The 26218-nt window shown below is 42.0% G+C and overlaps 2 protein-coding genes across 4 annotated transcripts; one reads left to right on the top strand and one right to left on the bottom strand.

The window, feature by feature from the left end:
* The first annotated feature begins 2242 nt into the window (after positions 1-2242).
* ccn6 (cellular communication network factor 6) lies at positions 2243-10254 on the top strand. Of its 2 annotated transcripts, none has more exons than XM_080790378.1 (5): positions 2243-2330; positions 4857-5139; positions 5276-5509; positions 6902-7074; positions 7990-10254. In XM_080790378.1, exons 1-5 carry the CDS (start codon positions 2283-2285, stop codon positions 8269-8271), a joined length of 1020 nt encoding a protein of 339 aa, XP_080646504.1. In that variant the 5' UTR covers positions 2243-2282; the 3' UTR covers positions 8272-10254. The 2 variants fall into 2 exon arrangements, with proteins under 2 accessions (XP_080646504.1, XP_080646503.1); XM_080790377.1 differs by having other exon boundaries at positions 6881-7074.
* A 272-nt stretch (positions 10255-10526) lies between these two features.
* tube1 (tubulin, epsilon 1) lies at positions 10527-24113 on the bottom strand. Of its 2 annotated transcripts, XM_080790550.1 has the most exons (12): positions 23986-24113; positions 23794-23867; positions 21923-21975; positions 21109-21169; positions 20878-20993; positions 18928-19049; positions 18459-18646; positions 17482-17639; positions 16218-16358; positions 15503-15643; positions 14411-14585; positions 10527-10762 (listed from the first exon to the last, which is right to left on the bottom strand). In XM_080790550.1, the coding sequence occupies exons 1-12, from the start codon at positions 24008-24010 to the stop codon at positions 10604-10606; spliced, it is 1413 nt and encodes a 470-aa protein (XP_080646676.1). In that variant the 5' UTR covers positions 24011-24113; the 3' UTR covers positions 10527-10603. The 2 variants fall into 2 exon arrangements, with proteins under 2 accessions (XP_080646676.1, XP_080646677.1); XM_080790551.1 differs by lacking the exon at positions 15503-15643.
* Positions 24114-26218: the final 2105 nt, after the last annotated feature.

Below are 26218 nucleotides of genomic sequence, written 5' to 3'. Positions count from 1 at the left end.
TCTCCCCCCCTTCTCCGCTCCCTCCATTGGCTCCCGGTCACTGCCCGCACAGAATACAAAACTCTGATGCTGGCATTCAAAGCAACCAAAAGGTATGGCTCCCCCATATCTTGCAAGTATGATCGAACCCTACAAAGTTTGTAATACAAACCCTCCCGCACACTCAGATCAGCCAATGCAGGGAAGCTGGAAGTACCCTCACTAAAAACGCCGGGGCAACACTCCACACGTCCAAAGCAATTCTCCCATCTGGCTCCAAAACTATGGAATACACTTCCCATTAAAATCAGAACTGCAGCCTCACTCCCAATCTTCCGCCGTAGTCTGAAAACCCACCTCTTCAGACTCCATCATGGCCTGTAGCACTTGCCCTAGCCACGACGACCTTACAGGCATATGCAAAGGCTCAATTTATGTAACTTAGATACTGTAGCACTTAATGTAGACTTAAATAGCATTTTATGTATACAGCACTAGAATAGCATTTTATGTAGACATAGCACTTTAAAGTATATATGCATAGTTTCATTATATATATAGATATTCCACTGTTACGTTCTTAGCATACCCATGTTTCATAAATACTTTTTTGTATGTGATGTATTGCCATGCTCTTTTGTTTAATGTAAGTCGCTCTGGATTAAGAGCGTCTGCTAAATGCCTAAATTGTAACATTGTTTGTGAGTTCTCTCTTTCAGGAGCCTCCGTCTCCACAAATCAGTCTCCTTTCGCCTTTATTTTATATATTTTATGGAGGGACAGACAGTAGGCTGAGGGGGAAGACATGCAGTAAAGGCCGCGGCACACTGCCAGACTGGATTACCAGCCAAGGTGCCTGGACCATTGAGCCATGGCCCAGGCCTCTCCTTGTCAGACTTGACTGTTTCCCCTCTTTTGGCTTTTTGACAAGAGCAGGGTGTGTTTAGATATTTTTCATCTTGTCGTTCCATAGATCCGTTTAAACCTGTGTGTGTGTGTGTGTGTGTGTGTGTGTGTGTGTGTTGAGGACACAACCTTATATGACTTCACCTTTGTCCCAGTCTATAAATGTGAGCCGGTTATCCATGCCTGTCATAAACTAAAGAAGCCATACTTTGTTGTTTCTTTGAAATGGGTTATTCAAGGCCGCCAAAGGAATTGGAATTGGAATTCAGTCATTATAGAGGTGAGTGGAATGTATAGAAGTTGAGGGGGTTCATGTTGATGACATTATTGCATGAATTGAGGCATTTTGTTCAAAACGAGTCACTCCTGCAAACTTTAGATCTTAGCAAATCAGGATGGACTATAAAAAGTCGGACAGATCCGTCTTGAATCTTGATTACAGAGATAATGTGTACTGAATACAGATTTGCGTGATGTTTGAATGTAGGAGAAATATATAACACTGCAAACATTACCAGCAGCCAGGCTGCAGCTGACCAGCACTGCACAAATGATCAGTGTGACAGGCGAGTACACTAAATTTACTCAGCAAAAATATCTACAGTACAAGCTCGACGGCACGTTGTGATCTAGATTGGCTGTTTTCGCAGAATGTTCGCCCCCCAGAATAGGGACGGACGGCATAATTCAGTGAATGCTCTTTGGGCGTATACAGCAGCAGTTAGCCATTTTTAATTCTAGCCTTTCTATATGAATGGTGAAAGGGCTCGTGGCTTTAAGGGGACGGAGGTAGAGGGCTGGCTCTGAGGGCCCTCTTTACTCAGTGTAAATAATAAAGGAATGTGAACTCAAATACGCTCCAGTCCACATAAAGTAGGACCACACTGCTTAGCACCACATTCAGACCAAACAGTACACTGCACACTGAACGCATTTACAGCTACACATTTAACTTCATGAATTGGCGTTTTTGTCTCACGGGCCCCCGGGTTAGTAAAGTAAAAGTACATTTGAGAAATTATCAAAAGTGAATAGTGAAATATGAACTGTTTTATACTGTAGCTGTTCGAGCAGACGACCACGTCCGGATAAATCTAATGTGAGCGTGGCGATACGTTGAGCAATGGGTCTGCAGACCGAGGATAAACAACAAGGGAGGACATGGAGGTTGTAGGAGCAGGCCAGCAGTTATGAAGACAAATATTTCTCCTTTGGAAAGGTGTGTTTAGTGAGGAAACAGAGGGGAGCTTTGTCCCCCCTCTCCGACAGGTCAGACTCTCTCGATCCCCCCCCCCCCCATCCACAGTCCCTCCCTTCCTCAATCCCACCTTCTCAACTCGCCCCCATTGCCTGCTCCTAGAGCTCTCACACACACCAACCTGAATACTTAAAGAGAGATGCTATCTCTACTCTACCGTTCCCTGCTGTTCCTGCTAGCTCATCAGGTAAGAGTGTTTCTTTTCTCTTCCCAGCACAACAAGAAGCTTGATTAAGAGACTCAATACCTGCCTACATAGAGAACAAGCAAAAGGGGGTCTTGTAAACACAACTGTTGGCATAGCTAGGATGTGGTCAGCTGTGCAAGGTTCAGCTTTGTCGAAGGATGCTTTTGTCTTATAGTTCAATGTACATTGCACACAGCCAGAAGCTTCCGAGTTCGCTGGATGGTACCTGTTGCTTTTATAATTTATTGGGGGAAAGGTCATGTTTTTATGTCATATAGGAGCAGTCACTGCATGGCAGACAAATGGAGCAAGGGATAAGGTATGTGTTTTCAGAAGCTTCAGTTGATCCTTTTTCACACAGAGATGAGCTCATTCTGCAAACCTGGCAGAAAGGCTTCAGATTTTTGGCATGACCTTCAGTGACCCTTGGAAGCAAGGGATTGTCAGGGACAGGGAAGACAGGAATTCGCCCAAGGATTGCATCACAGAAAATTCCTAAAGTATACCAAACTCTACGCTGTATTTAAAACTGTATTGACATGCTTCCAGGGAATTACTAGTGAGCTATTTTGATACTACCTGTACCTTGGGAGGTGTATGGCTGCAGTGCACAGTTGTGTATACATTTCATTTTGAAAGGGCAGATTGTTTAGATCTGTATCTAGGGGGAGCGTTTCAACCATTTCGATTTCAACATGGCTACCTACTCTGAATAGATAAAACTAAAAAGGTTTCCGTTTGAGAATTTTCCCCCATTTACTATTTTTATTCCAAACCACAGCATGTAATTTGTTTGTTGAGAGATATATTTGGCTGAGATGTAACAACAGGCCACGAAGTGCTGTCTGAAAGTACAAAACTTTCATTACTTCACGGTTAATCTCTTCCGAGTTAAGTTTGCTGTAGGAACCATATTCAATGTTGGGGGCTATTTATATGTTCTAACCTCTAATTCCTTTAAAAATGCACATCTAGTTCAACAGGGAAATATTTTTGGAGGTGCCTTCTCTTCTCTTTGGTCATTTGAGGTGCAAATCAAAGGGAAGTGATTTATGGACTTTCAAGTAACATTCACTGACTTGAGTTTTCCATTATTTTTCTTATCTAAAGTTTGAGTTAATACGTACTATATAAATAGAAAAACCATACCTATTCATGTTTGAGAAATGCAATGTTTCCTGCCGGTTTAATAGGGTGTTATGGGGATCAAACTACCAACAAATGATTGCATCCACACTTTATAGTCAGTCTGCCTTAGCACAGCATCAACTAAATTGATTGATATTCCCCAAGAAAATTGCACTTGACTTGACTAATCATGCTTAATAATATGTTCCGCTATATTCTGCACACATGATGTATGGAGAATATAGATCTATAGTACAAGCCACGATGATGCCCCTGAGACATTGTGAGCTTGTAGATCAGCTATAGACCGATTCACAGAGGGGTGCCCTGGGCGCGGCCATTACTGAGGTGTAATCCATGGAGCAGGTGCTCTGTAGGCCAGGTGTAGCTAATCAGTGCTGTTGCGCTTAATGGTACACCTCAGTAATGGCCGCACCCAGGAAACCCTCTGTGAATCGGTCTATTGGCAGTGCACGACACCCTTGTTTTAAGTAGTAAGTAGCCTTGGAAACGAATGGGTCCCGAACCATGTGGCTCATAGGCTTCCCTATCTGCTGTTTCTGTAGCGTGAGGCGGCTTGATTTACAAGTGTATCCTCATCCATGATGTTATAGTCTTTGGTATGAACACTGTTGTATGCTGAAGTATAAATCGGGCTTCACGCTGAACAGTGGTGAGTGGATTATTATTTTTTCATTCCTAAGCCAATCATTTGATGACCAGCTGCACTTCCGTCTTCCGGTAAGAGACCCAAAGAGTCTCTTTTGAGTCTTCTACCAGAAACACAGCCGGTTATCAAATTATAGGCTTAGGAATGTGAGGGGGGAAAATGAATGAATTGAAGGTAATTGATAGAAATTAAACATGGAGTAGTAATAAGTCATTTTTGGGTGATGTTCTCCTTTAAAGTTCTGATATCAATATTTTCAGTACAGCAGACCTACAGTATTAGTTTGTGTACGCCTAGTCCATGACTATTTCAGAAGACAATGCTCCTCTGGTTAGCTACCGCTCTGTCTTGCGGCAGTTAAAAAGCTGAACTTTTCTCAACGTTGCCGACTGGTTCTCAACGTGGGTTGAGAATCCCTGGTTCAACCACCAGGCGTCCAAATGGATCCTACTGAATACGTAACTCTGCGTACACATGGAACCAAAATAGGCCCTTACGGTTCCATTTGTTCACTCTCAGAATTAAATCAACAGTGTAGATTGGGGTCTCTCTCGAAATAAATTGGGGGTCCTTGAAATACAAAAGGTTCAGAACCAATGTCATAGTAATCCAGTGAACCTCACCACATTATCAGAACACCGAAGCGTTCCGTTCTGACAAAAGCGAATTGTGAATTCAGCCCATTGTCATTTCAAAGCATCAAGAACTGTCCCTGCTATGTTCCCCAGGGTTTGAGCAGGGCCCAGAACAATGGTCGGCTGCCAGTTCCTCGGGACGGGCGGGCAGCAGTCGCCGAGAGGAGGCAGTTCTGCCAGTGGCCCTGCAAGTGTCGGGCAAAGCCTCAGTGTGCACCCGGGGTGAGCTCCGTTCTGGACGGGTGTGGCTGCTGCAAGAGCTGCGCCCGGCAGATCGGGGAGCCGTGCAACGAGCGGGACGTGTGCGACCCACACAAGGGCATGTACTGCGACTTCTCGGCCGACCGGCCCAAGTTCGAGGTCGGAGTTTGTGCTTGTGAGTGATTCTTATGCTTTTGTCACTGATTAACCTCCGTCACCCCGGTGTCACCATTTTCACACTAATGTGTTTACATTTATAATACAATTATTAACACAAGAATAACATTACACACACGCACCTATTCTTGCAGACATGATGGGAGTGGGGTGTGACCTGAACGGAGCCCACTATGACAATGGCGAAGCCTTCCAGACCAGCCCCCTCTATAAGTGCACATGTATCGCCGGTGCCATCGGCTGTACCCCTGCTTTCATCCAGAAACCAGCGGGTCTGCTGGGCCCTGCCCCGCTGATGGGCAACATGCCCGCCGGCCTGCAGGGCTCCAGGAAGCACCAGCAGGATACTACCTACATGGCCATGCCAGGTGTGTGTGTTTGTAGAGCAAACCAGGAGGGGAGCGTTGCCAGCTTGTCTTGGCCTGGAATGCTAATTGCTGTCAAAGTGTCTTGGGACTGGGAGGGACTGGGGATCGGGCGTTTCACTGCTTTGTAGAGTGCAGTGGTGAAAAGTAAGAACAACTTTGAGGTACTTTTACTTTACCTCGATACTCTGATGCTACAGCTACGCCTCAGTGGAGTGATGCTACAGATACGCCTCAGTGGCAAATATTATTTGCAGACTTTAGTAACTAGTTACTTTGTAGAATAATATTACGAAAAAAATAAAACGTATTCCATAGTATACTTCAGTTTCTCGAAAATAGCAGAGCTTGTAGATGCCTATTTTAGCCTTTTCTCCTACATTCTTTCTTTTCCGTTTTTCTTTTAGACATTTTAAAATGTCTTCAGAAAATGTGCACTTAAGTATGTTTTATGCTTTTGTACATTTTGTCAGGTAAAAAAAAAGCCTTTAAATAGTGGAATTTTCCCTGGAACAGAGCTACATTGTGATATTGTTGCCATTAGTAAAATGCACCCCTGTAGTAGAGTGCATGTGAGAGCGACTGGGCTGTGGTCAGCCAGTCTCATAGCGGGAAAAAAAAGAGGGTGGAGTCGCTCACTTTTCATCCAAAGATCTTACACGACTTCACTTTCATGTATTTTGAGGGAAATCTTTTTTGCTTTGCTTGGCACAAAGAAAGGTTCTAGTTTCTTGGGACCTTCAGCCACACAACCGATACTTCTTATGAAGATTTATTTTAAAATGCAAGACATGAATTCAATTCCACTTCAATCGCATTTTCATAGGGAGAACGCGTCAATGTGATTCAACCACTCTGGCGTCCCTATTCTGGGGGAAACATTCAGCAAAAATAGGAGATCTACAAGCTCACAACACATTGCGATTTAACTGTGAGCTTGCGCTTGGTAAGAGATTTAATACAAAAAAGAAAATAGCATATCTAACAGCCCACATGCATTGTGTGCTCGTACAACAGCTTATTTTGCCATGTGTCTGTAGCTTAGTGTACATTTTCTGGAAGGAGGGGTGAGTGGCCAGATGTGTGCTCCCCACCTCTAAAAATAGCACTACAACACTGCTACTGCCTGGCAGTATTGTCTCAGGCCCAGGTGTGTGTTTAGGGCATTGTTGACACAAAGTGGCCTTTAACCACTTAAACCCTATATGGTTGACCGGAGTCCCTCAGGGCTCTACATAGGGTCCTTTCTGTTTTCTGTTATTGTGGGGAAAGCTTTCGCGGGACAAATAGCAGATGGCGGCGGTTATTTTCAAACAAAAGCTTTCCCCACAATATGGATGCTGGGGTTTAAGTGGTTAACTGTAATACTGAAAGCTTACAGGGATCCTCCTTTAGCCTGGAAGAAGAACTGCCTGATCCAGACCACACACTGGAGCCCGTGCTCCAAGACCTGCGGCCTGGGCATCTCCGTGCGTGTCAACAACGACAACGGCAAGTGTGAGATGAGGAAGGACCGGCGCCTGTGTCTGCTGCGGCCATGCGACAAGCGCCTGATCAAGAGCCTCAAGGTGACCAGTAGGGATGCAACTATCCATTACTTTACTTTTTTGTGCGTTTTTCGTCACTCAAAATCCCCATACATGGGGCATTTTTCATCACTCAAATTAAGCCCATTATATGGAGATCCCTGATGTCATCAATATGACTATATGGATATATGTCAGAACCGGTTCTATGTTGATCCTTCCCCATCCATACTTCCTCTTCGATGTCTCCCTTTTGACTGATACCTGTCCATTTAAACTCTAAACTCCTGCCCCAAAGTTATTAGTGCAGCCACGCCAGGCAGCCGGCGAAAACTAGAGTTCTCAACATGCCCGGAAATTAAGGCCCGGCCCTACCTGGGCCAACATCAAACCCTGTACACTCCGCTGCCACCCTTAGATCTCCATATATGGAGAAGACTTGTTCCGACACTCCATATGTTGATCTGACCTCATCAAACCATGTAGAAACGCTCCATATATGGCCAGCGCCCTTTAGGGCGAGGTCGCTTCTCGCCCTCATGTGTCTTACTGGTATTTATGTGTATCGTTGCTGTCGGGCAGAAACCTCTTATTTCCACATTTTAACTTTGTGTTTTTTGGTAAACTAATTCCCTACTTGATCACACTACAGCGTCACATCATAAGTAGCAGATCTGCAAGCTCCAAATGCGCTGCGAAGCGATGCATTTTGAGGTTGTTGATCTGCTACTTCTGATGCTTTTATATTTGGATGAGCATAAAACACCAGTGACCTTAATGCCAAAGCGATCTGTGGAAGTAAGTGAAACAATGCAACAATGAAAAAACAAAGAAGGGTATGAATATATATAAAGAATAGATACGACCCATGCCTATTGGAGACCGTCTGAAACTGCCTTTTTAATATAAAATTAGCAGTGGCTGTATTAATTCTGAAATATTCAATCTCCTCTGTAGATGCCAAAGGGAAAGACTTGCCGTCCAAAGTTCCAGGCAAAGAAAGCAGAGAAGCTGTCTCTCTCTGGCTGCACCAGCACCAAGAAGTATAAACCCATGTACTGCGGCGTGTGCACCGACAAACGCTGCTGTGTGCCCAACAAGTCCCGCATGATCACTGTCAACTTCACCTGCAAGGGAGGCTCCAACACGCGCTGGAAGATGCAGTGGAACACTTCCTGCGTGTGCCAGAAGAAGTGCAACGACCCGGAAGACATGTTCGCCGACCTGCGCTTCCTTTAGCTATATGGACCTGAGAGTCCCTATTCCGGTCAGGGTCAGAATAGGCGAACATTCGCATGAAATAGGCAAACGTTTGCCGAAAACAACAGATCAATAAGCTCACAACACATCGCAGTGCGACGTGTGGTGAGCTTGTGGATCGGCTATTTTCGCCGAATAGATTTGGTGTAGAGGGGAAAAAGGAGGGGACCAAGTAGGGACCTCTGGGGAACCCCAAAGACAGGAGGACAGGTTTGCTGGGGTTACTGTGACAGACTATGGGAGGACTGAATCCATGTGCCTCTGGACAACTTATAAAGAAAACAACCAAAAAAACTAACTCAAAACACACAAAACCTCAATTCATTAAGAAAGAAATGGATTGGAAAAAAATATATGTACTGTATGAAGAGAAAGATGTTAGAAAAGAGGAAGTCACAAATCCTGTCTTCGGCTGTGTGTGTGCATTGCAATAACAGCCTAGAGCTGCACGTTTTATAACTTAAGTGACAATCCCAATTTGAATTATTTTACTTACTTGACCATGCCCAATACTCACATATTGGTGTTGATGGTTTTGAGGAGCAAGATCATTTTATGGCACTTGTATGAATCGAATATTATGATTTTGTTTTCCAACTAAGCTGGAATTTGTAAAGGGGGGGGGGGGTAGTTACATACAGTATAATTAACTGTGGGATAATAGTTATAATAATACAATACTGCCACACCCAGGGCAATTTTCATTGGATAACTTTTCCAGGCGAGTCCGCCTCTTCTTGTCAAGTTAGTCAAATAGAGGTGAATTTTTCTGGGGTGGCAGCCATTTCTTTTCTAAGCTTTTCTGTAGTTACTGTACAGTATGTTGAACGTTGGTTAAATTTCTAAATTAATTATAAATGATTCCAACTCTATCAGCTAGTCGATGTGCAAGAACACAACCCTCCACTGAGACAAAGCCAAGTAGACAACAGATGAATGGTACCATATCGTTGCTGTCGAGAGGAAACCATACTCTAACTCGGTTTTTGATTTTTTTTTGTAATATATCCGTGCTATTGAACGCCCTTAAGTCTGTGTGCTGGATAAAACAATATTGAACCAATGAAAAGTAGTAAAAAGTGCTTCGGACAAAAGGTCTTAACTCAAACTGTTTGCTAAAGCAGCCAACTCCACCACCTCTCCCTCTCTCATGCAAGTAATTGACAATATAAAAAATACCAACTTTGATGGCTCGCTTTGTTTTCAAAATATACGGTTTTCTTAATTTCCTAAAACAAAGCAATACTGCCTCATCCAAGTTGGTATTCTGCCTTTGAATATTGTCAGTTATGTGCATGGGTCATTATATTATCACCACTTTACCCAAATTCAGCTCAAGTGGACATTGGAGGTTTTCTCTGTCATTTTCCGCTATTGATAAGAACAACCGACAATGGATCTCCAAGCACACACAATGCAACGTGTGAAAGAATGGCCCTGTGCTTCACTGACACTGATTATAGGCCTACAATAATAAGCAGGACTTTGAATATTACAATAACTTCTGCAAAGAGAGATTCGCGGACAGAGTTTAAGTAAACTAGCGAGAGAAGTGTGTTTATCTTCCGCTCCGCGAGTCTGACAGGCAGGGCTTTCACAGACAGCTTGAGGCTGTGGAGGTTCTTTAGCGGCTTTTGACACTTTTCATTGGTTCAATATTTTCGAAACACACATACGTAAAATGGTGTTTAATAGCGTTGATTTATGAAAAATAAAAAGCGGTATCCTCTCAACTGCGACGATTATATGATAATGGATGAAAATAGGTGAAGTGCAACTCTAGCAGCAGCACTCAAATGTTTCAATATGTTCTGCTCATCCATTCATTCCATTGCCATAAGTTCATGTAGTGTGTATTTATTTTTTCATCAATATAAAACTTTCTGAAATCACCTCATGAGCTGGATATATAACTTTGACTTGAAGTACAAATAGAATTTAATAAAAAAAAGAGTAATACATACAAAACACTTTTGGTTGTGCCAAGTATTATTTGCAAAATTAAGTCCATTGTATCACGCGCACGCGCACACACACACACACACACACACACACACACACACACACACACACACACACACACACACACACACACACACACACACACACACACACACACACACACACAGTATAGATCGGTAACTATGTTGCGTGACACTGTCCTACGACGCCATTTTTCTCTGGAACTAGTGGCCTCAAAACAGGTCTGTAGAAACCAATGGGTGACGTCCTTTTTACGGTCTATGGTGTGTGAATATGGTCAAATATAAACACAGGGAGATACACCCAGAAAAAGACAGTGTGTGGACCTTCAAATGGCGACGGTGAGTCGAGGTGCGTCGGGTACGAGTCTCCTCTTGGTGGCGTCCAGTTGACTGTACTCCTCGATCAGTGAGCTGAGGGAGTCGGCAGCCTCGGAGAAGAAGCTCTGCTCCATGCCCTCCACGTGAAGGTAGTGATGTAAATGAGCCTGGAAACAAAGAAGGCAATGTCTGATCAAACTGTGTGTCTATGTTCTATGAATCCAAGAACACCTGACATATATGACAGTGACCACTTAACAGACACTTAATGATCAATCGACTGTGTTCCCTGCTTGGATCAATAGAACTATACTTTATCACTTAGTGTGCTACAGTTTCTAGTGGACCAAGGATTTCTGGTGCTAAGCGATTAACTTTTTTGGGGGCCCACAGCGAGGGGCCTCTTATAGCGAGAATCACACCGCATAAATCAAAAGAAAGCCTAACTTGTCCACTTCAATTTAAAAAAATATATATGATTCTACCATCTTCCATTCTGGAGATATTAAAACAACAGAGATATGGAGGCTTGAAGTTGACAGACATTGACAGACAGATATAAAAATGAACACAAATAATATCATATACATACTATACACTGAATGAAAGCCCTGAATGTCTACTTTTAGGAGGAAAACAAATACACATTGATCCCATGTACAGTTTGTCACTAATTGGCTATTGAATGCAGCTTGCGCCCACCAGAGAACTTTAGAGAAGGCATGGACCCGAATAACTATCATTCACAAAATAAGGCCTATAGCGACATGTACATACTATATACCGTATGAAACAGTAGACTCTCTGCTTTCATAAGAAAAATACTAATACTGTAATAATAATAAAAATCACACCCCTGTGAAGTGAGCAGTGCAATTGCACTGCTCACTTCACAGGGGTGTGATGATAAAGCGTACGGGTACGCTCTTAGCGTTCGATGTGTTAAATTCATATTTATTGTTACAAAGAAAAATATTTTTTTCCCAAGGTTTTAAAGAAAATATACCAAAGCTTGTTTTTTGAGTAAGGAACAGCAATGTCCCCATGTCCTTACCTATGTCCCGATGTTTAGAGTACCAATAGGGGGTGCTGTTGCACCACTCGCTGCAGACTGGTCTGATTTTTATATATTATAATTAAATGTTTTGCCAATTATTTGGGCGCTCACTTGCAATGACGGCCCACCAGATTGAGAACAACTGGTCTAGAACACGGAGACACTGTTCTTAGTTTCACAAAGACCAGTATTCGAGTATTCAACCCCAGTACAAATACGACCTGTTCAGATTTACTCCACTACAAGTAAAAGTAGCTCAGTCAAAATGTGACTCAAGTAAGTGTAAAAAAGTACTTGCTTTTAAATATACATATTATATATATATATTAAGTATTCAAGAGTAAAAGTACATTTATATTTTTTACATCAACAAATTGCTGTCATTTCCTCACAAATATTTTAAAGGACCTTGTAACTCCTGTTTCAGAGACGTAAACTCTGAAACCATCACCTGCACTGCATGCACTGGTGTGCTTGCTTGTTACTGTAGAACTACGTTTTTTTAATACAGAATTGATTGCGCAGATCGCCCCCTCTTAAAGGAGAATTCCATGCTAGAAGGCTTTCTTACCTTTATTTGTAGTTGTTACTTCCCCACCAAAGAGGTCCAGGTGTAATTTTGTGCAAAACCTCCTTATTGGCTATTTCCCGTACCATAAGCCCTAAATTAATTGCATTGAATGGAAATTGAATGGGGATATGGGGTGTTGTGCTAATTCGCTTATTTCCATCGCTAATTTTTTTTTCTTTTTGTATATATCCTCTCTTCATAATGTTCTTCACACTTTACTACTTATTTCGATGAAATAAGTGTTAATAAGCGAATTACACCCCATAGCCCCATTCAATTCCCATTCAATTCAATGGAATTCATTGAGGGCTTATGGTAGGGGAAATAGCCATTAAGGAGTTTTTGCACTAAAAACACCTGGACCTCTTGGGGGGGACGTAACAACTATAAAGAAAGGTAAGAAAGTCTTCTAGCATGGAATTCTCCTTTAACAACAAGTTTGGGGAATTAAGCCCTGCTGCTGGTGAGCGGAGGGGGAAGCCACAGACACGGCTAATGTGAGAGCAGAATTAGTCCAGCTGGGGTGTGGAGTGGGAAATTTGGTATATATATATTTTTTTTATTGGCCTAAAATATTGTCTATATAGATTCACTAATGCACCTGCTGACCTGCTATTAGCGTCGAGCAATTATTTGGCTATGGCCACTGGCCCAAATGTGGGTTAAATGTGGATTAATTATATTTTTTTGAGGGGCACTGTAAACACAAACATTGTCCTAACACAAACATTGAATGCCATTCATAATGAATGACGAGTTTTGAGTGTTTGTCCTAACACAAACATTGAAAGCCATTGACAATGAATGGTCAGTTTTGAGCGTTTGTGCAAACACAAACATTGAATGCCATTGACAATGAATGGCCAGTTTTAAGTGTTTGTCCTAGCACAAACATTGAATGCCATTCATAATGAATGGCCGGTTTTGACTTTTGAGCGTTTGTGCAAACAAAAACATTGAATGCCATTGACAATGAATGGCCAATTTTGAGTGTTTGTGTAAACACAAACATTGAAGACAAAAGTGAGGACGCAGATTGTGATTGGCTGGAATGAGATGATGTATGATGATAAGATGCACACAGGTGTGATTTTTCTGATATTAGGTGAATATGTTTAAAAAACAATCCCAAATAAATTATGAAAATACCCGATCCATGTGTTTAAAGATTTGGAATGTAAATAGCCTAAATTGTTTGACGACAATGTTCTGTGTCATGCATCACATTCCATGCTCAGCCAATCAAATCATTTAAAGTTTTGTACACACAGATACACAACAAAAAAGGGGTTATGAATGTGAATGTTCATTATTTTGCTGTCAACACAGAACATCATTTCAGTTGCACAGAAAAAACTGAAGTGGGGGTGAAAAAAAGGAAAAAAGACACCAGACCACAGAATCTGTCCCTGGTCGTCATTTTTCAAGTAAATGCACGCTCATGTGGTCAATTGATTGAAGACTGTTGTCACATTTGATTTGTCAGACTTTGTCATAGCTTCATTTGGCAGTGACCTCCAGAACTCATATTGTTAGAAGCAGACCTGTGGTAACCTAAATAAAATATTGAAAGAGTTACTGCAGCGTTTTTGCTGTGCAAGTGAAAGAGAAGTGTTGGTTGTGATTCCTCTCATACCAATGTAGCTAGTACACATTCACTTATTATCCTTGTGAATAAAATACAGTGGAAGACAACTGCCTGGAGGAAGTAAACATTAAGCCTGATATATACTTCATTGCGCACCAATAATAGCTGATCTCAAGTACGTCAGCTATTTTCAGTAGTGAATGAAGTATAAATTAAGCCTTTCTGCAGGCTAATGTCAGACGCTTTAAATAGAATTATTTAACTCATTATTTAACTCCCAAGGCTCATGGGCAAGTCAAAATCTCGAGGCACCCCTCTATTCATAGCAAAAATATCTGATCTACAGTATAAGCATGTCACAGCATGACCTTGTAGGTCATCTATTTTAACTATTTTCTTTATTGTCTTAGACCCGTTTTGCAATAGGAGGCTGCAACACGAGGCTATTTGGGGGTACTTGGAAAGGTTTGGGAAACCCTGCATTACTGTACCAATTCCACTGCCGTGAGTCCAACGTGTGACCCAGTTCGGAAGCAGAATGCAGCTATTCCTTTTTATTATTCATTATTACATGGCCATAAACATAATAAAAGGGGAACCTTCTTCCGGTAGAGCTTGGTGAAGCGGTCTCTCAGGTCCATGAACGTGGCCGTCACACAGGTGTTGTTAGCCAGGGCCAGCAGGGAGTGGGAGTGGCCCACGGGAGGCACCGAACACAGGCCTGTCTTCCAGCCTTCCTGGTTCCATGAGACGAAGGGCAGCGAGGGCCTCAGTCTGGGAAGGGGTTCAGAGCAGGGAGATACAGTAACCCACAGTGTTAACCCATTACGACTTGGAAGGAATCTATGTCAGTTTAGCCTTTAACCACTTTAAACATCATTTTATACTTTAGCTGTTGAAACATAGCACGTATACAAGCTCATAGCACGACACTGAGTGTCGCGTTACGAGCTTGTTTTTTTAATTTGTGAAAATGTGGCGCAAATCTTTGAATATATTCTTTCGTTTTAACTCATATCTTTGCTTCTGGGATGGGGGTTGGCAGGCAAATACACACAATTGTGGGGCTCCTTGACATGAAAAAGTTTAATAATTACTGACACAGAAAGAACAGTTGTTTCAAGAAACTGTTAGGATTTAGAAGACTTTTTTTGATCGGCCTCAGGTCTTAATGGAAACGGAAAGAAGACAACATAGGTTATTTTTGGGGTGGATTGAATGGGATTTATGTTGAGAAGTGGAGTTGGCCTTTAATTTAACTCTGAGAACTCTCAGAGGGACACCTTTGGTTACATTCGTACAAATGGATACTGTAAATGAACACTGAAGCTTTTACTGTGTGACCCTCAATCCCCTTTCAACACTAAATCACTGGTCATGTGCAAATATGTCCCCTAATACCACCTCATGTTTCTGATTCTCTTGACATGCCACATGAAAACAAAGTCTAGAGAGAGAAATGGAGAGGGGCAGAGAGAGAGCTTAGTGGAGAGGAGGGAGCTGAATGGGCTAGTCATGAATCATGGCTGTCGAAGAAAAGAAAAAAACACACCCGGTGCTGAATGAGGCCAGTATTTGAGCAGCACGGCTAGGAAGGTCATCTTTGGGCCTATTAGTGGGGTTGTGTGGGTGTGCTGCAGCCTTGAACCCCAACCTGTGTGTGTGTGTGTGTTAAGGGGGTGTTGTCTGACCTCTCAATATTCCTGCGGAGGTCGGACACCTGAACGTTGCCCCTGACCATGAGGGCACAGGCCAGATAGAGGCCATGCTTTGGGTCGGCGCGGATCAGCTGGTTGTCTTTACTGAAGGCATCACTGAACATCTGATCCAGTCTATGAGGACGAAGTGGGAGGTTTTTGTGTAGATCTGTTATTTTCTTCTTTTTTTAAAAATAAATTGTTAGAATCCAGTGGTTCTCAACCAGTGGTCCAGGGACCACCAATGAACTCTTATAGATCTTTAACTCTTGAGTGTAAAATGAAACCAAATGGACCCTCTCAAGAGTTAAACAATTGTTAAATATCTGCATTACTTAATTTATAAGAAGTCTACACAATTATAGAATGTAGAAGAATTGTAATTTTGATGAACGTGTCATCTCTATGATACCACATCAATAAAGCATGGAATTGTGGACAATTCCAACGATTATAAAATACTCTTATGTCTTGGGTCCGAGAGGCTAAATCTCATCAAATGGTGATCCGTGGCTCAAATGCAGGAAAAATAACGGACCTCGATATGAAAAGGGTTAAAAACCACTGTTATAATCGATTACATCGATTCGTTAGATTAACTATTAGTGCACTGCAACCCTAATCATAAAACTAGGAGGTTAGAACAGTGATGTAAAAAAAAAAAAAAAAAAGAACAGTGATGTAGAAACGCCGACAGGGGGCAGCATACCTTCTGGTGGGGATGTTGACATCAGCCAGGGTGTACAGAGGAGTGAGGCTTGGTACCAGATAGTGCAGACGAGGAAAGGGAACCAAGTTCATGGCGATCTCATTGAGGTCCATGTTGAGAGAGCCCTCGAAACGAGCAGAGCTGCAGAGGAAGGAGCATGTGCGTCAATCACATCCATCAGCAACGACTAAAGAAGGAGACGATGCAGAACAGTGTTGATTTCCTTGACTAATACTATGACTCGTAAATGTTCGTCGACTACCTTTTTTCACTGACGAAAACTAAATGGAAACTAAATTTAAACGAAGCTATGATGACTAAGACTAAGTATATTGACAATTCCGTCAACAAATAAAAACTAGACTAAAATGTTAGGGACTAGTGGACAAGAGATCCAGTATAAGTCATTTTACACTTGATTGCATGCTGAAAATAGCAGATCACAACATGTGAGCTTGTACATCAGCTACTTTCGGTGTAGTAACCAAGTCTAACCAATTGGTATTGTATTTTATATCGTTGGTTAGTCACCTTTACAACGAGGTATAGCTTGTAAGGATTGGGCATTCCTGGAATGAGCAACACAGCGAATGGGGTAGTATCTCTAACAGGCAAGACAGAACTTGTCATGATTGAAGACAATCTCAATGCAGTGAGATATCGGGATGAGATTCTGGAGCCAGCGGCGATCCCATATCTTCAGCATATTTTTGTGGTGAGTTTATGTAGATTATTAAAGTGAACATTTTAACTAAAATCTTTGCTTCTGGGGGTCGCTGGAACAAAATTTGACATGAATTTTTTTGAGAACCACTGACATACAGTAGAAAAAGCTTTTTCAGAAAACTGTTAGGACTTAGAAGACATTTTTAGAATTGACCTTAGGTCTTTATGGGTCAAGACTGGTGTTTAGAAAATTCCAAAACTTAAACCAAAGTGCAAGGAGACAGTATCATTGTGGCTTTTTAAGAAGGTTGGAGACCACCTGATGACCTCTCCCCCAGGCCAAGGCATCCATTAGAAATGGATTATATTCGCATCTTTGATGTATTTACAAACCACTTGTCTTACAGTAAGGTCCATTCTCTACTTCATCGTATGACAATGTGGCATAGCGAAAATAGCTGGTTTACAAGCTCTGCTGATTGCCAAATAATCACAGGGGTTACAACCTTGGCTATGCGCCATGATGACAGTATAACAAAGGTAAGGTCAGCAAATCCCACAACAAATACTGTAATTCCTGTGCTAGTACCATACATACCTGGTCATGTTGAGCAGCAGGTTGGCCACAATGTTATTCATGGCATCAAAGGGCTTCTCTGCCCCACTGACTCCACCCTGACCAGAGATCACTGTGCTGTCTCTCTTGATCCCACTCCGAGACATGTGCTTGATCTTGTTCACAATGTCAACCAGGGACTGGATCATGTGAGGAATCGTGGACATTTGATGGCGTTAGGAGCGATCGTTAATTATCAACATTAATGAGGTAACAGCATTGACACACAATTATAATTATTATTAAAATGTAATCTGGCTAATCCAGAGAATTAAATGATGGGGAGAAAAAAAAGAAAAACATCGTACATTTGCTAGGCTAGGCTCCCCAGGCCATTTTTGAGCAAGCTCGGAATATCTTATCCGACCCCTTGCATGTGTTGAACCGAGAGTACGATCTACTGCTATCTGGCAAGAGATATAGGACTCAGAAATTGCTAAATGAAAGGAACCATAACTGACTAGTTGCACTTTATCAAGGGAATGTGTGCAATATCTCTGTTTTGAGGTGACATAAATCTGTACGATGACAAGAGCGCCCCTCATTTCACACGGGTGTGATTGTTTTTGTATGTTCTTGTGTTTCTTGGTATTTTTCTTTTTTTTCTTCTGTTGAATTTGTATATGTATGCAGCTATCTCCAAGACAAGTTTCTCCTGAGGGAGATAAATAAAGACAACCTCGAACCTTGATATAAAAAGGTTGAAGTCAATGGCCTGTGTCACACAATTAGTTTTACCTTTTTAGATTTTCTACGTCATAATTTCGGCTATCCAGCTTTTGTCAGTGTGTGAGAACTGAGAAAGAACAAAAATAAAAGGAATCCTTTGAAATGAACTAGTGTTTGTCAATTTAGGAAGAAAAAAAGAAAAAAAAAAAGAAAAAACAGGAATCTAGATGAAGATTCCATAAAGATACAAAGAAAGACAGGCAAATCAAATCATTGACAAATACAGAAACCTGGTTTTCCACAGGTAGCACGCAGTCTGCATGCTCCGTGAGCTCTCTCATGGCCAGGACGCTGTTGTAAGGAGAGGTGATGACGTCGTCCTCGGCAGAGGGGAAGACGGAGGTGACGATTCGACACACCTCTGGGAACTCTTCCTCCAACAGCGTCAGCAATCTGGTCCCCAGGCCCGAGCCCGTCCCTGCATGGCAGTCACCAACCCGGGAGAAACGTCAAATTAGAAACACAAGGAGGGCTACTGCCTTCTAAGTCTGGTGAAGACAAAGTTGTAAGAAGAAGGTGCAATAAATGTTAGTATGACACCGTCTCTAAGCTGTATCACTTCTTTTTGAGGAATTCTGCTAGAGCCTTGTAAACAAGCATAATGCTGTATACATGACACTTGCACATACATACAGTACACACATATTTTAGTGAACTGTTCAATTCATTTTAAAATGGGCGTCCGTTTTTGTGCCTCACCTCCTCCCATAGAGTGAATGAGGAAGAAACACTGAAGACAGTCACAATGTTCTGCCGCTCTCCGTAGCTTCTCCACTATCTGCTCCCTGTAGGCTGAACCATATGTCATGTGACCTACTGCCCTGTGGACAGATGAAGAGCAGGAGACTTGGATTACTCATGTCTCTACCATAAGACCTGACTTTGTTCAAATTCAGTTAAATCTGTTTAACCTGTAGAAGAAGATGAACCTGTTTGAGGTACTTATGTATTATGATCATCAATAGAGAAGAGAGGCAGATATCTCTCCTTGAGTGTATTGTACGTATGTTATCTTATTTTGTTGTTTGTATTGTCAGTCTTTTCGTTTACATGTATGTTTGATTAAAATTCAATAAAAAGAAAATTGAAAAAAAAAGAAGAGCAGGAAAGTTTATTATTGCACCTGCTGAGTGAGTACTGATATATGCCCCATTGTGTAAACCACTTTAACCTTAGCGATACAGAGGCCACTTTACGATAATATCGATATACGATATTGTACGTTGATTCCAAATAATGATCATGTATTTACGTTTTTTTCATTTTCTTTACTCCCCACTCACTACCTGTGAGTGGGGAGCGTTGGCTGATGAATGAATATCAACATCCTAATACAACCTGATACTGGGGTCAAATTGTGACAGGCAATTCCTGCTGAAAAATATGACTCCCCCCAGTCAAAAAACACTTAAGACACTCATGCTTTCCAAGGTGTGATTCATAAGCCACTGGCTTCAGCCTATACCTTTTTGGTCTTCGTGCAAAGTTATGATCAAATGAATTAATGCATTCAACCAAAATAAACTGAACTGAACTGAACATATCGTCTGGAGTATATATCAATATATTGCCATATTGATAAATTGAACCCACCACTAGTTATGCCGGGGCTCCACCGGGCGCGTCGTGTCATGCGTGCGTGCGTCAAAAAACGAACCGGGGCAATTTTAATGCAGTCACGCAATGCGGGCAGTGGAGCCACCCTTCATTGATTAAAAAGGGAACATTCCCTGACGGAGACTCGACGCTGGCGCGCCCGGTGGATCCCCGGCGTTACGGGTACATTGTTCTGCAACGCAATGCTTTCTCTAATAGTTTTCCTAATACAAAAACCTCCATACTGGAGTCGGCCAATACATTTATACAACATTCAGACATCCAAAACAAATCAGGATTCTTATCCTGGATTTATTTTCTCCAATAAAGCAGTTCTAATATACAATAATGTACAATGGACAGTGGAACAGAAAATGAAACTGACAATCCCTGTTCCACAGGAATGCCATACATCGCTATAAATTTGTCACTCTGTTTCTAAATAACAATCTAAAACATTAGTGACCTTGAGGTGGTTCCTCTCATTATCAGTGTTAATTTTGAAAGCTAATTTTGATTTAGTTTAGTCAGTCTTTTGCATTTTAGTCATCTGCATTTTAGTCATCTGAAATAAGATATTGGTCAAATCTACTGTTGATTTAGTCAGCCCAAAAACATTGCTGGCAGGCCGTGATAATAATATATATAATATTCTGGGGTGACCTGTATGGTTGGGATCCATTACGATTCCGGTTCCTTAACATTTAGGACTAAAGCCAATTCTAAAAATGCCATCTAAATACTGACGTAAGTTTTTGGGCATTTTTCAAATATTTATTCAAAAATTTCAAAAATGTTACTTTGCTAGTATATACTGTACATAGCAACAAGAACCCCAAAAGGGGGTCCCGTCCAGAAGGGGTAAAAGACTAAAAGGGGTTCCCGTCCTGAATGGATTAACAATTCCCTCTCAATGGTCCGATTCCTTAACGGTGCCCTTTAACAATTCCTATAGGAGGTTCCAAAGGTACCGTCGCAGGTCTGTAACTCAGAGTGTACGAATTACGGGTCCATTTTGGTTCCATTTGTACTCCTTCAGAGTCACCAACTTACCAGTTGTTTCCTGACCCTGCCACGTCCGTGAGGAGCTGCGTGCGGTCAAACACCTCTCGCAGTGGTCCCTGCAGGATGTGGTTGACCACACCCTCCTCCATGTCCACCAGCACCGCCTGAGGGGACAAAAACACAACTGTCATCTTTGGGGCACTGGGTCTCACACTCAGACAGTGTCTCATTCAAGACGGCATTTATCGGGCAAGCCACAAAGGTACGAGGAGACTTTACCCTGGCCTTCAGACAGCGGATCCTCCCACCAATGACATCACAGGCTCCTCCATCACTTCTCCTGGAACAATATGGACACACAGAGCTTAAAATAGGGTGCATTTTGCATCCCAAAACGCAGTTTATAGTTAAGGGACGCAATAAAACAACGTCCTCTGCATTCACGGCATACACTACTGTACTTTTTATTCTAGTTTATTCCGCTAGCTTTAGTTATAATAATAATTTCTTCTTCTGTTTTCTACATGAATATAACCATATGAAGTGAAATGGGCGTTAAATGCTGCAATTTGTAAAAATGGCAAAATATGACTCCTAACGTCGTTGAAGTGGGACTAAAATATCCCTGGGACTCAACTAAAAGACCATCCCTGCATCCCGGGACTCATTACATTGAAAACCTATTTACATCACTGGACACAGCAGAGCAGAGAACAGCTGAAATACTAAGGGCCGATTCATACTCCTATTTTAGAGCCGAATAAAAGTCGGTTCGGCTCTGTAGAGCCTCCAATGTGACGTCATTTGAGGTTCGGGGGGGGCGGGTACCGTCCTAAAGTCGTCTCTTCAGTGCTACTGAAAATTTCTGACGAGCCGAAATCATTTCGGCTCTACAGCACCGAAACAGCGGTAAAATAGGAGTATGAATCGGCCCTAAGAGTAGCGCTGTGACACGTTATTATGAGCTTGTAGATGTGCTATTTTGGAAGCACAACACAATCGTGTATAATAGACCCCATTCTCAATCCAAGGAGTTACGTTGACATGGAATAGAAGTTTATTGCATCAAAAATGGAGTGTGATTAGTGATTACCTTGATTCCACATTCCGAAAAAAGCTGCTCAGGGCTTCGTCATACACACCTTTCTAAAGGAAAGCAAAACAAAAAACAAGATGGATTTTACACATAAACTTAGCCACATGAACCGGGCATCATGTGCATGTCACATGAACATTTGTGAAAATAGCAGAACTACACGCTCACAACGTGGCACATTGCGATGCGTTGTGAGCTTCAGTAGATGGATTATTTCCCACAAACTAATTTGGTGTAGAGGGGGAAAAAGAGAGTGGACCAACAGACCACCGGGGGACCTAGCCGCAATTTGCAACTCTCGATTTTTTTATAATGGGATAAATCTAGAGTTGCAATACCATTATACTCCATTGACTCCGCATTCATCCAATTTGCGTTTGTGAAATGCTTGTATTAAACAACATTAAACTTACCAACATTTCAATCTGCCAACACTTACAAAAAGTGACAGGAAGTAGCTCATAACATGTCTACGGTGGATTTTTATGAAACAAAAGCTCGGCAGATTGAAAGTGGATAATTCAAGCTTGGCCTAGAGCTGAAATGTTGGTGAGTTTAACCTCGTTTACAAGCAGATCGCAAACTGGATGAATGGGGAGTCAATGAAGGGTATTGCAACTCTAGATTCATCCCATTATTAAAAAATATCTTACCAAGAATTTTCTTCACCAATGTGTTAACTTTAAAGTAAAGGTGTCTACTAACATATCCCACATTGGTTTCTATTCAATGGTTGTTTTTGTGAATACTGGAGAACTCGGCCCGCTGACTCTTCTTCATCTTTGCCGAGATTTCTTCCCCTTTCGCCGACTCTTCGTCACTTTCCGGTCCGAGTTCTGTCTGAGAACTCGGACCGAAAGTGACGAAGAGTCGCCGAAACGGGAAGAAATCTCTGCACTGGAACACGCATCTAGCTACTGCATGATGATCATGCACGCTGATCAGACAGCAGATCAATAAAAGCATGCAAAAGCATTCAGCTTTCACAAGTGTGCCCATATAGAGAAGGAAAATAATTAAGAATTTGGTGGCATTTCTTTCACATTGCAAAAGAGCAATTTGCTCTTTGCTCTTTGTCCTTGGAGATAGATAGAAATGTGATGATTTTTGTATAGTTTTGGATTAACAAATTATAAAGCACAGGGCCTCGCATTTCTCAATGAATAGCTAGCCCAGTGTTTCTCAACCTATGTACGGCGGCACTTGCAGCTGCAGCTGCTGAAAGTGCCCCGAAACGTGGAGAAAACTCGGCAGAATCTGAAGAAGAGTCGTCACGCGGCGATTCTTCTTAAGAGTCTGCCGAGTTTTCTCCACGTTTTGCCGATTTATCTTGATAAGTCGGCCGAGTCGGCAAAAAGGGTAAATGTGCCGAGTATTCTTGTTACCGTTTTTGTACCCCAACTTTCAGCAGCTGTCAAAATTTCCCCTAGGGTGGTTGAATGTTAGTAGACACCTTTACAAACACATTGGTGAAGAAAATTCTTGGTAAGAAATGTATTCCCAGATTTGACATTATTCTGATAATATTCCCGGACTGGACTAATTGGACAGAAATTGCATTCATTCATTCAGAAACAAATTGCGGCTAACGCATGCCCTCTATTTGCAACTCTAGACTTACAAATTGCGGCCACAGTATAGCTAGAGACTACGAGTAGACTTGTTTTATAGGAGGTACTCCAAGTGTAGTAGGCTATGATATGCAGAGTTGTCTTCAATTATATTTTGTGCACAAAAATGTATTTAACTTAATACTTGTAGATCTTGGTGTATCGTGCAGGGAAAGAGTCATGTCGAGACTAAATACCATGTAGCAGTATGCTGGATTATAACGACATACGTGTGCTCTGTTGTAGTTTTATACTTACTTTATTGACATGTGCATGTTCTCTCAAAGCGAGATCCCAAAACCTGCACCCAATTTGGTTTCCAGCCTGCCCAACTGAAGAAAGAAACGTTTGGATGTGAAAATGTAACCTGCACAGCTGCACTACGATGATTGCTATATACAATTGATATACTGCTGCGTTTTTACTTGTTCAGTCACTATACTTACTCACCCTGAACAACTATTGATTGTGTCATCACCGAAGGAACTCAAATAACAAGTTTAGAACACTAACATAATTCAGATACATTTGTATAACTTGCAGATATCGAATAAAAAAGTAGTTTCTGTGGTGATTCAGTTCAGAATCCGCGCGCTTGATTAGCGCGTCGCGGGATGCGAAGACTGTGTCGAGTGTTGATGACGTTATACCATGGAAACCATGGAAACGATAGACGCACGTGTGAGTCCGCGAGTCGGTTCAACGTATGGTTCAACGGTCTGTCGAGAGAGAGAGCGAGAGAAAGAGAGAGAGAGAGAGAGAAAGAGAGAGAGAGAGAGAGAGCTGAGAGAGAGAGAGAGAGAGAGAGAGAGAGAAGACAATTTTCCTTTTTTAGAGCATAGTTTCGTCGATTAGTTTAGTTAGCATAATTTTTATACAGTGTTCAGAACTTCAGTTTGATTTCCAAAACATTTGTGCTAAATCCATCAGTACAGTACACACACATTACCAACATCAACATGTGTTTCATATTGGGGGGTTGCAGGGGCTGGGCTCCACAGCAAAATTACTTCTAGCATCAATGAATTAACCACTCTAACTCGACTATAGCCCTATCTGGGGCAATTTTAACTAGAAAGTATCCTGAAGAAACAGTGAGTGGGATCGCTAAGAATGTTGTTTATTGATTGAAAATTTTATTCGGTTTGTAGAATGGGTAGTTCAAACGAAAGTGTTTACATCAGGGTCCTCCATTTTCAATTCATCAGAACATTTAAAAATGTATTGCTTATATAACTTTTTTACAGGTGCCTGTAGTTTCGAATTGCAGCCGCCCGTGGTATAAGTGCTCTTTGAGAGCGGTTTTGAAGGAGCCTATAGTGTGTGAGTGTGTGTGTGTGTGTGTGTGTGTGTGTGTGTGTGTGTGTGTGTGTGTGTGTGCTGTGTGTGTTGTATTTACCGGAAAAATTGAGTGTTGCGGAGGATGAGAAACATTAGCAAATTGCGGAGTGTTGCGGAAAATTAGCTGACTGCAATTTCCGCAATTTCCGCAATTTCCAAATTCCGCAATTTCCGCAATTTCCACAATTTCCAAAATTTCTAATTTCCGCAAAAACCGATGGCATTTCTTCCTGGGAGGCGGACTATTTTCCGACAGCATTCTAGCCGACGGGGCAACGGTCCGCTCCGTTGGGGGGACGTTCGCTGCGATGCGAAAAAGCGATGGTCCGACATGCGCCATGCACGGCTTGTGATATCCGTGGATATGCTCCTGAGGAGGATGATTCTTTTATAAATCCTAAAGCCTTGTTTATATACTTCACTGTGCAACGGTCCTATAGCAGATATGCAAACTCACAGCACATCTAACTGAACTTGCAGATCTGCCATTTTTGCCATCCAATGCATGCATTATATGGTTAAATGGGCCCTAAGAGATGCAGAAATTAACTATAGAAACAGGTCTCCACCAGGAGAGTGTGTGATGTTTGGCAAAATGTTGAGGAGTAATTTAAACATGTTTGTTTGGGTTTGTGTGTGTGTGTGTGTGTGTGTGTGTGTGTGTGTGTGTGTATGTGATATGCACGGCTTGGGATACACTGCATGTCTTCCTTCTCATAATGCATTTCTTTCATGTGGATTCCAAGGGATTCGATTTCCCAAAAGTTGCGTTAACTGATCTGACTGTGCCTGTTCCTCTCCGACGCTGATGTGCATCACTTCAATGTCCACAACTTCAGTTATGATATTTAGCGTGGTGACTTCTCCTTGCACCAGCCATGCAAATACACTTTCCAGTGCAACTAGTCCTTCATTCAGTCTCTCCATTTTTCCTGTGACCATTTTCCAATATTGGTCTCCGCCAATTAGGACTGGCCCCTTTGCATGTGGTTTATGGAGCTCTGGTGTTGTGATTGTAGACTTCGTAGAAAGTATTTTGACAGGTACATGCCTGGGTATCTTAGTGGTGTAGCAAATCTTGTAGACCAGCATATTGCAACTTTGCAAGTTGCATTATGTCAACCCTAAGCCATTCCAGCCTATCAAAAAGGGCAGGGGTGAGGTGGGTTCTGGGAGTATAGTAGCCTGACCAGTTTATTTTGGGATGTCTGGAGCCTTGTGGTACCATGAGGTGTATTCAGTCGAAGAAAACTTGTTGAGGGCACCTGTAGGGTTTTCAAGATATTTAACCACACCAAGGGGTCTAATGAAGTAGCCTACTAATGAAGTACTGTCACCAATT

The sequence above is a fragment of the Protomyctophum bolini genome, assembly GCF_963924005.1.
Source record: "Protomyctophum bolini genome assembly, chromosome: 19".
Classification (NCBI taxonomy): Eukaryota; Metazoa; Chordata; class Actinopteri; order Myctophiformes; family Myctophidae; genus Protomyctophum; species Protomyctophum bolini.
This window is presented reverse-complemented; position numbering and strand designations above follow the sequence as displayed.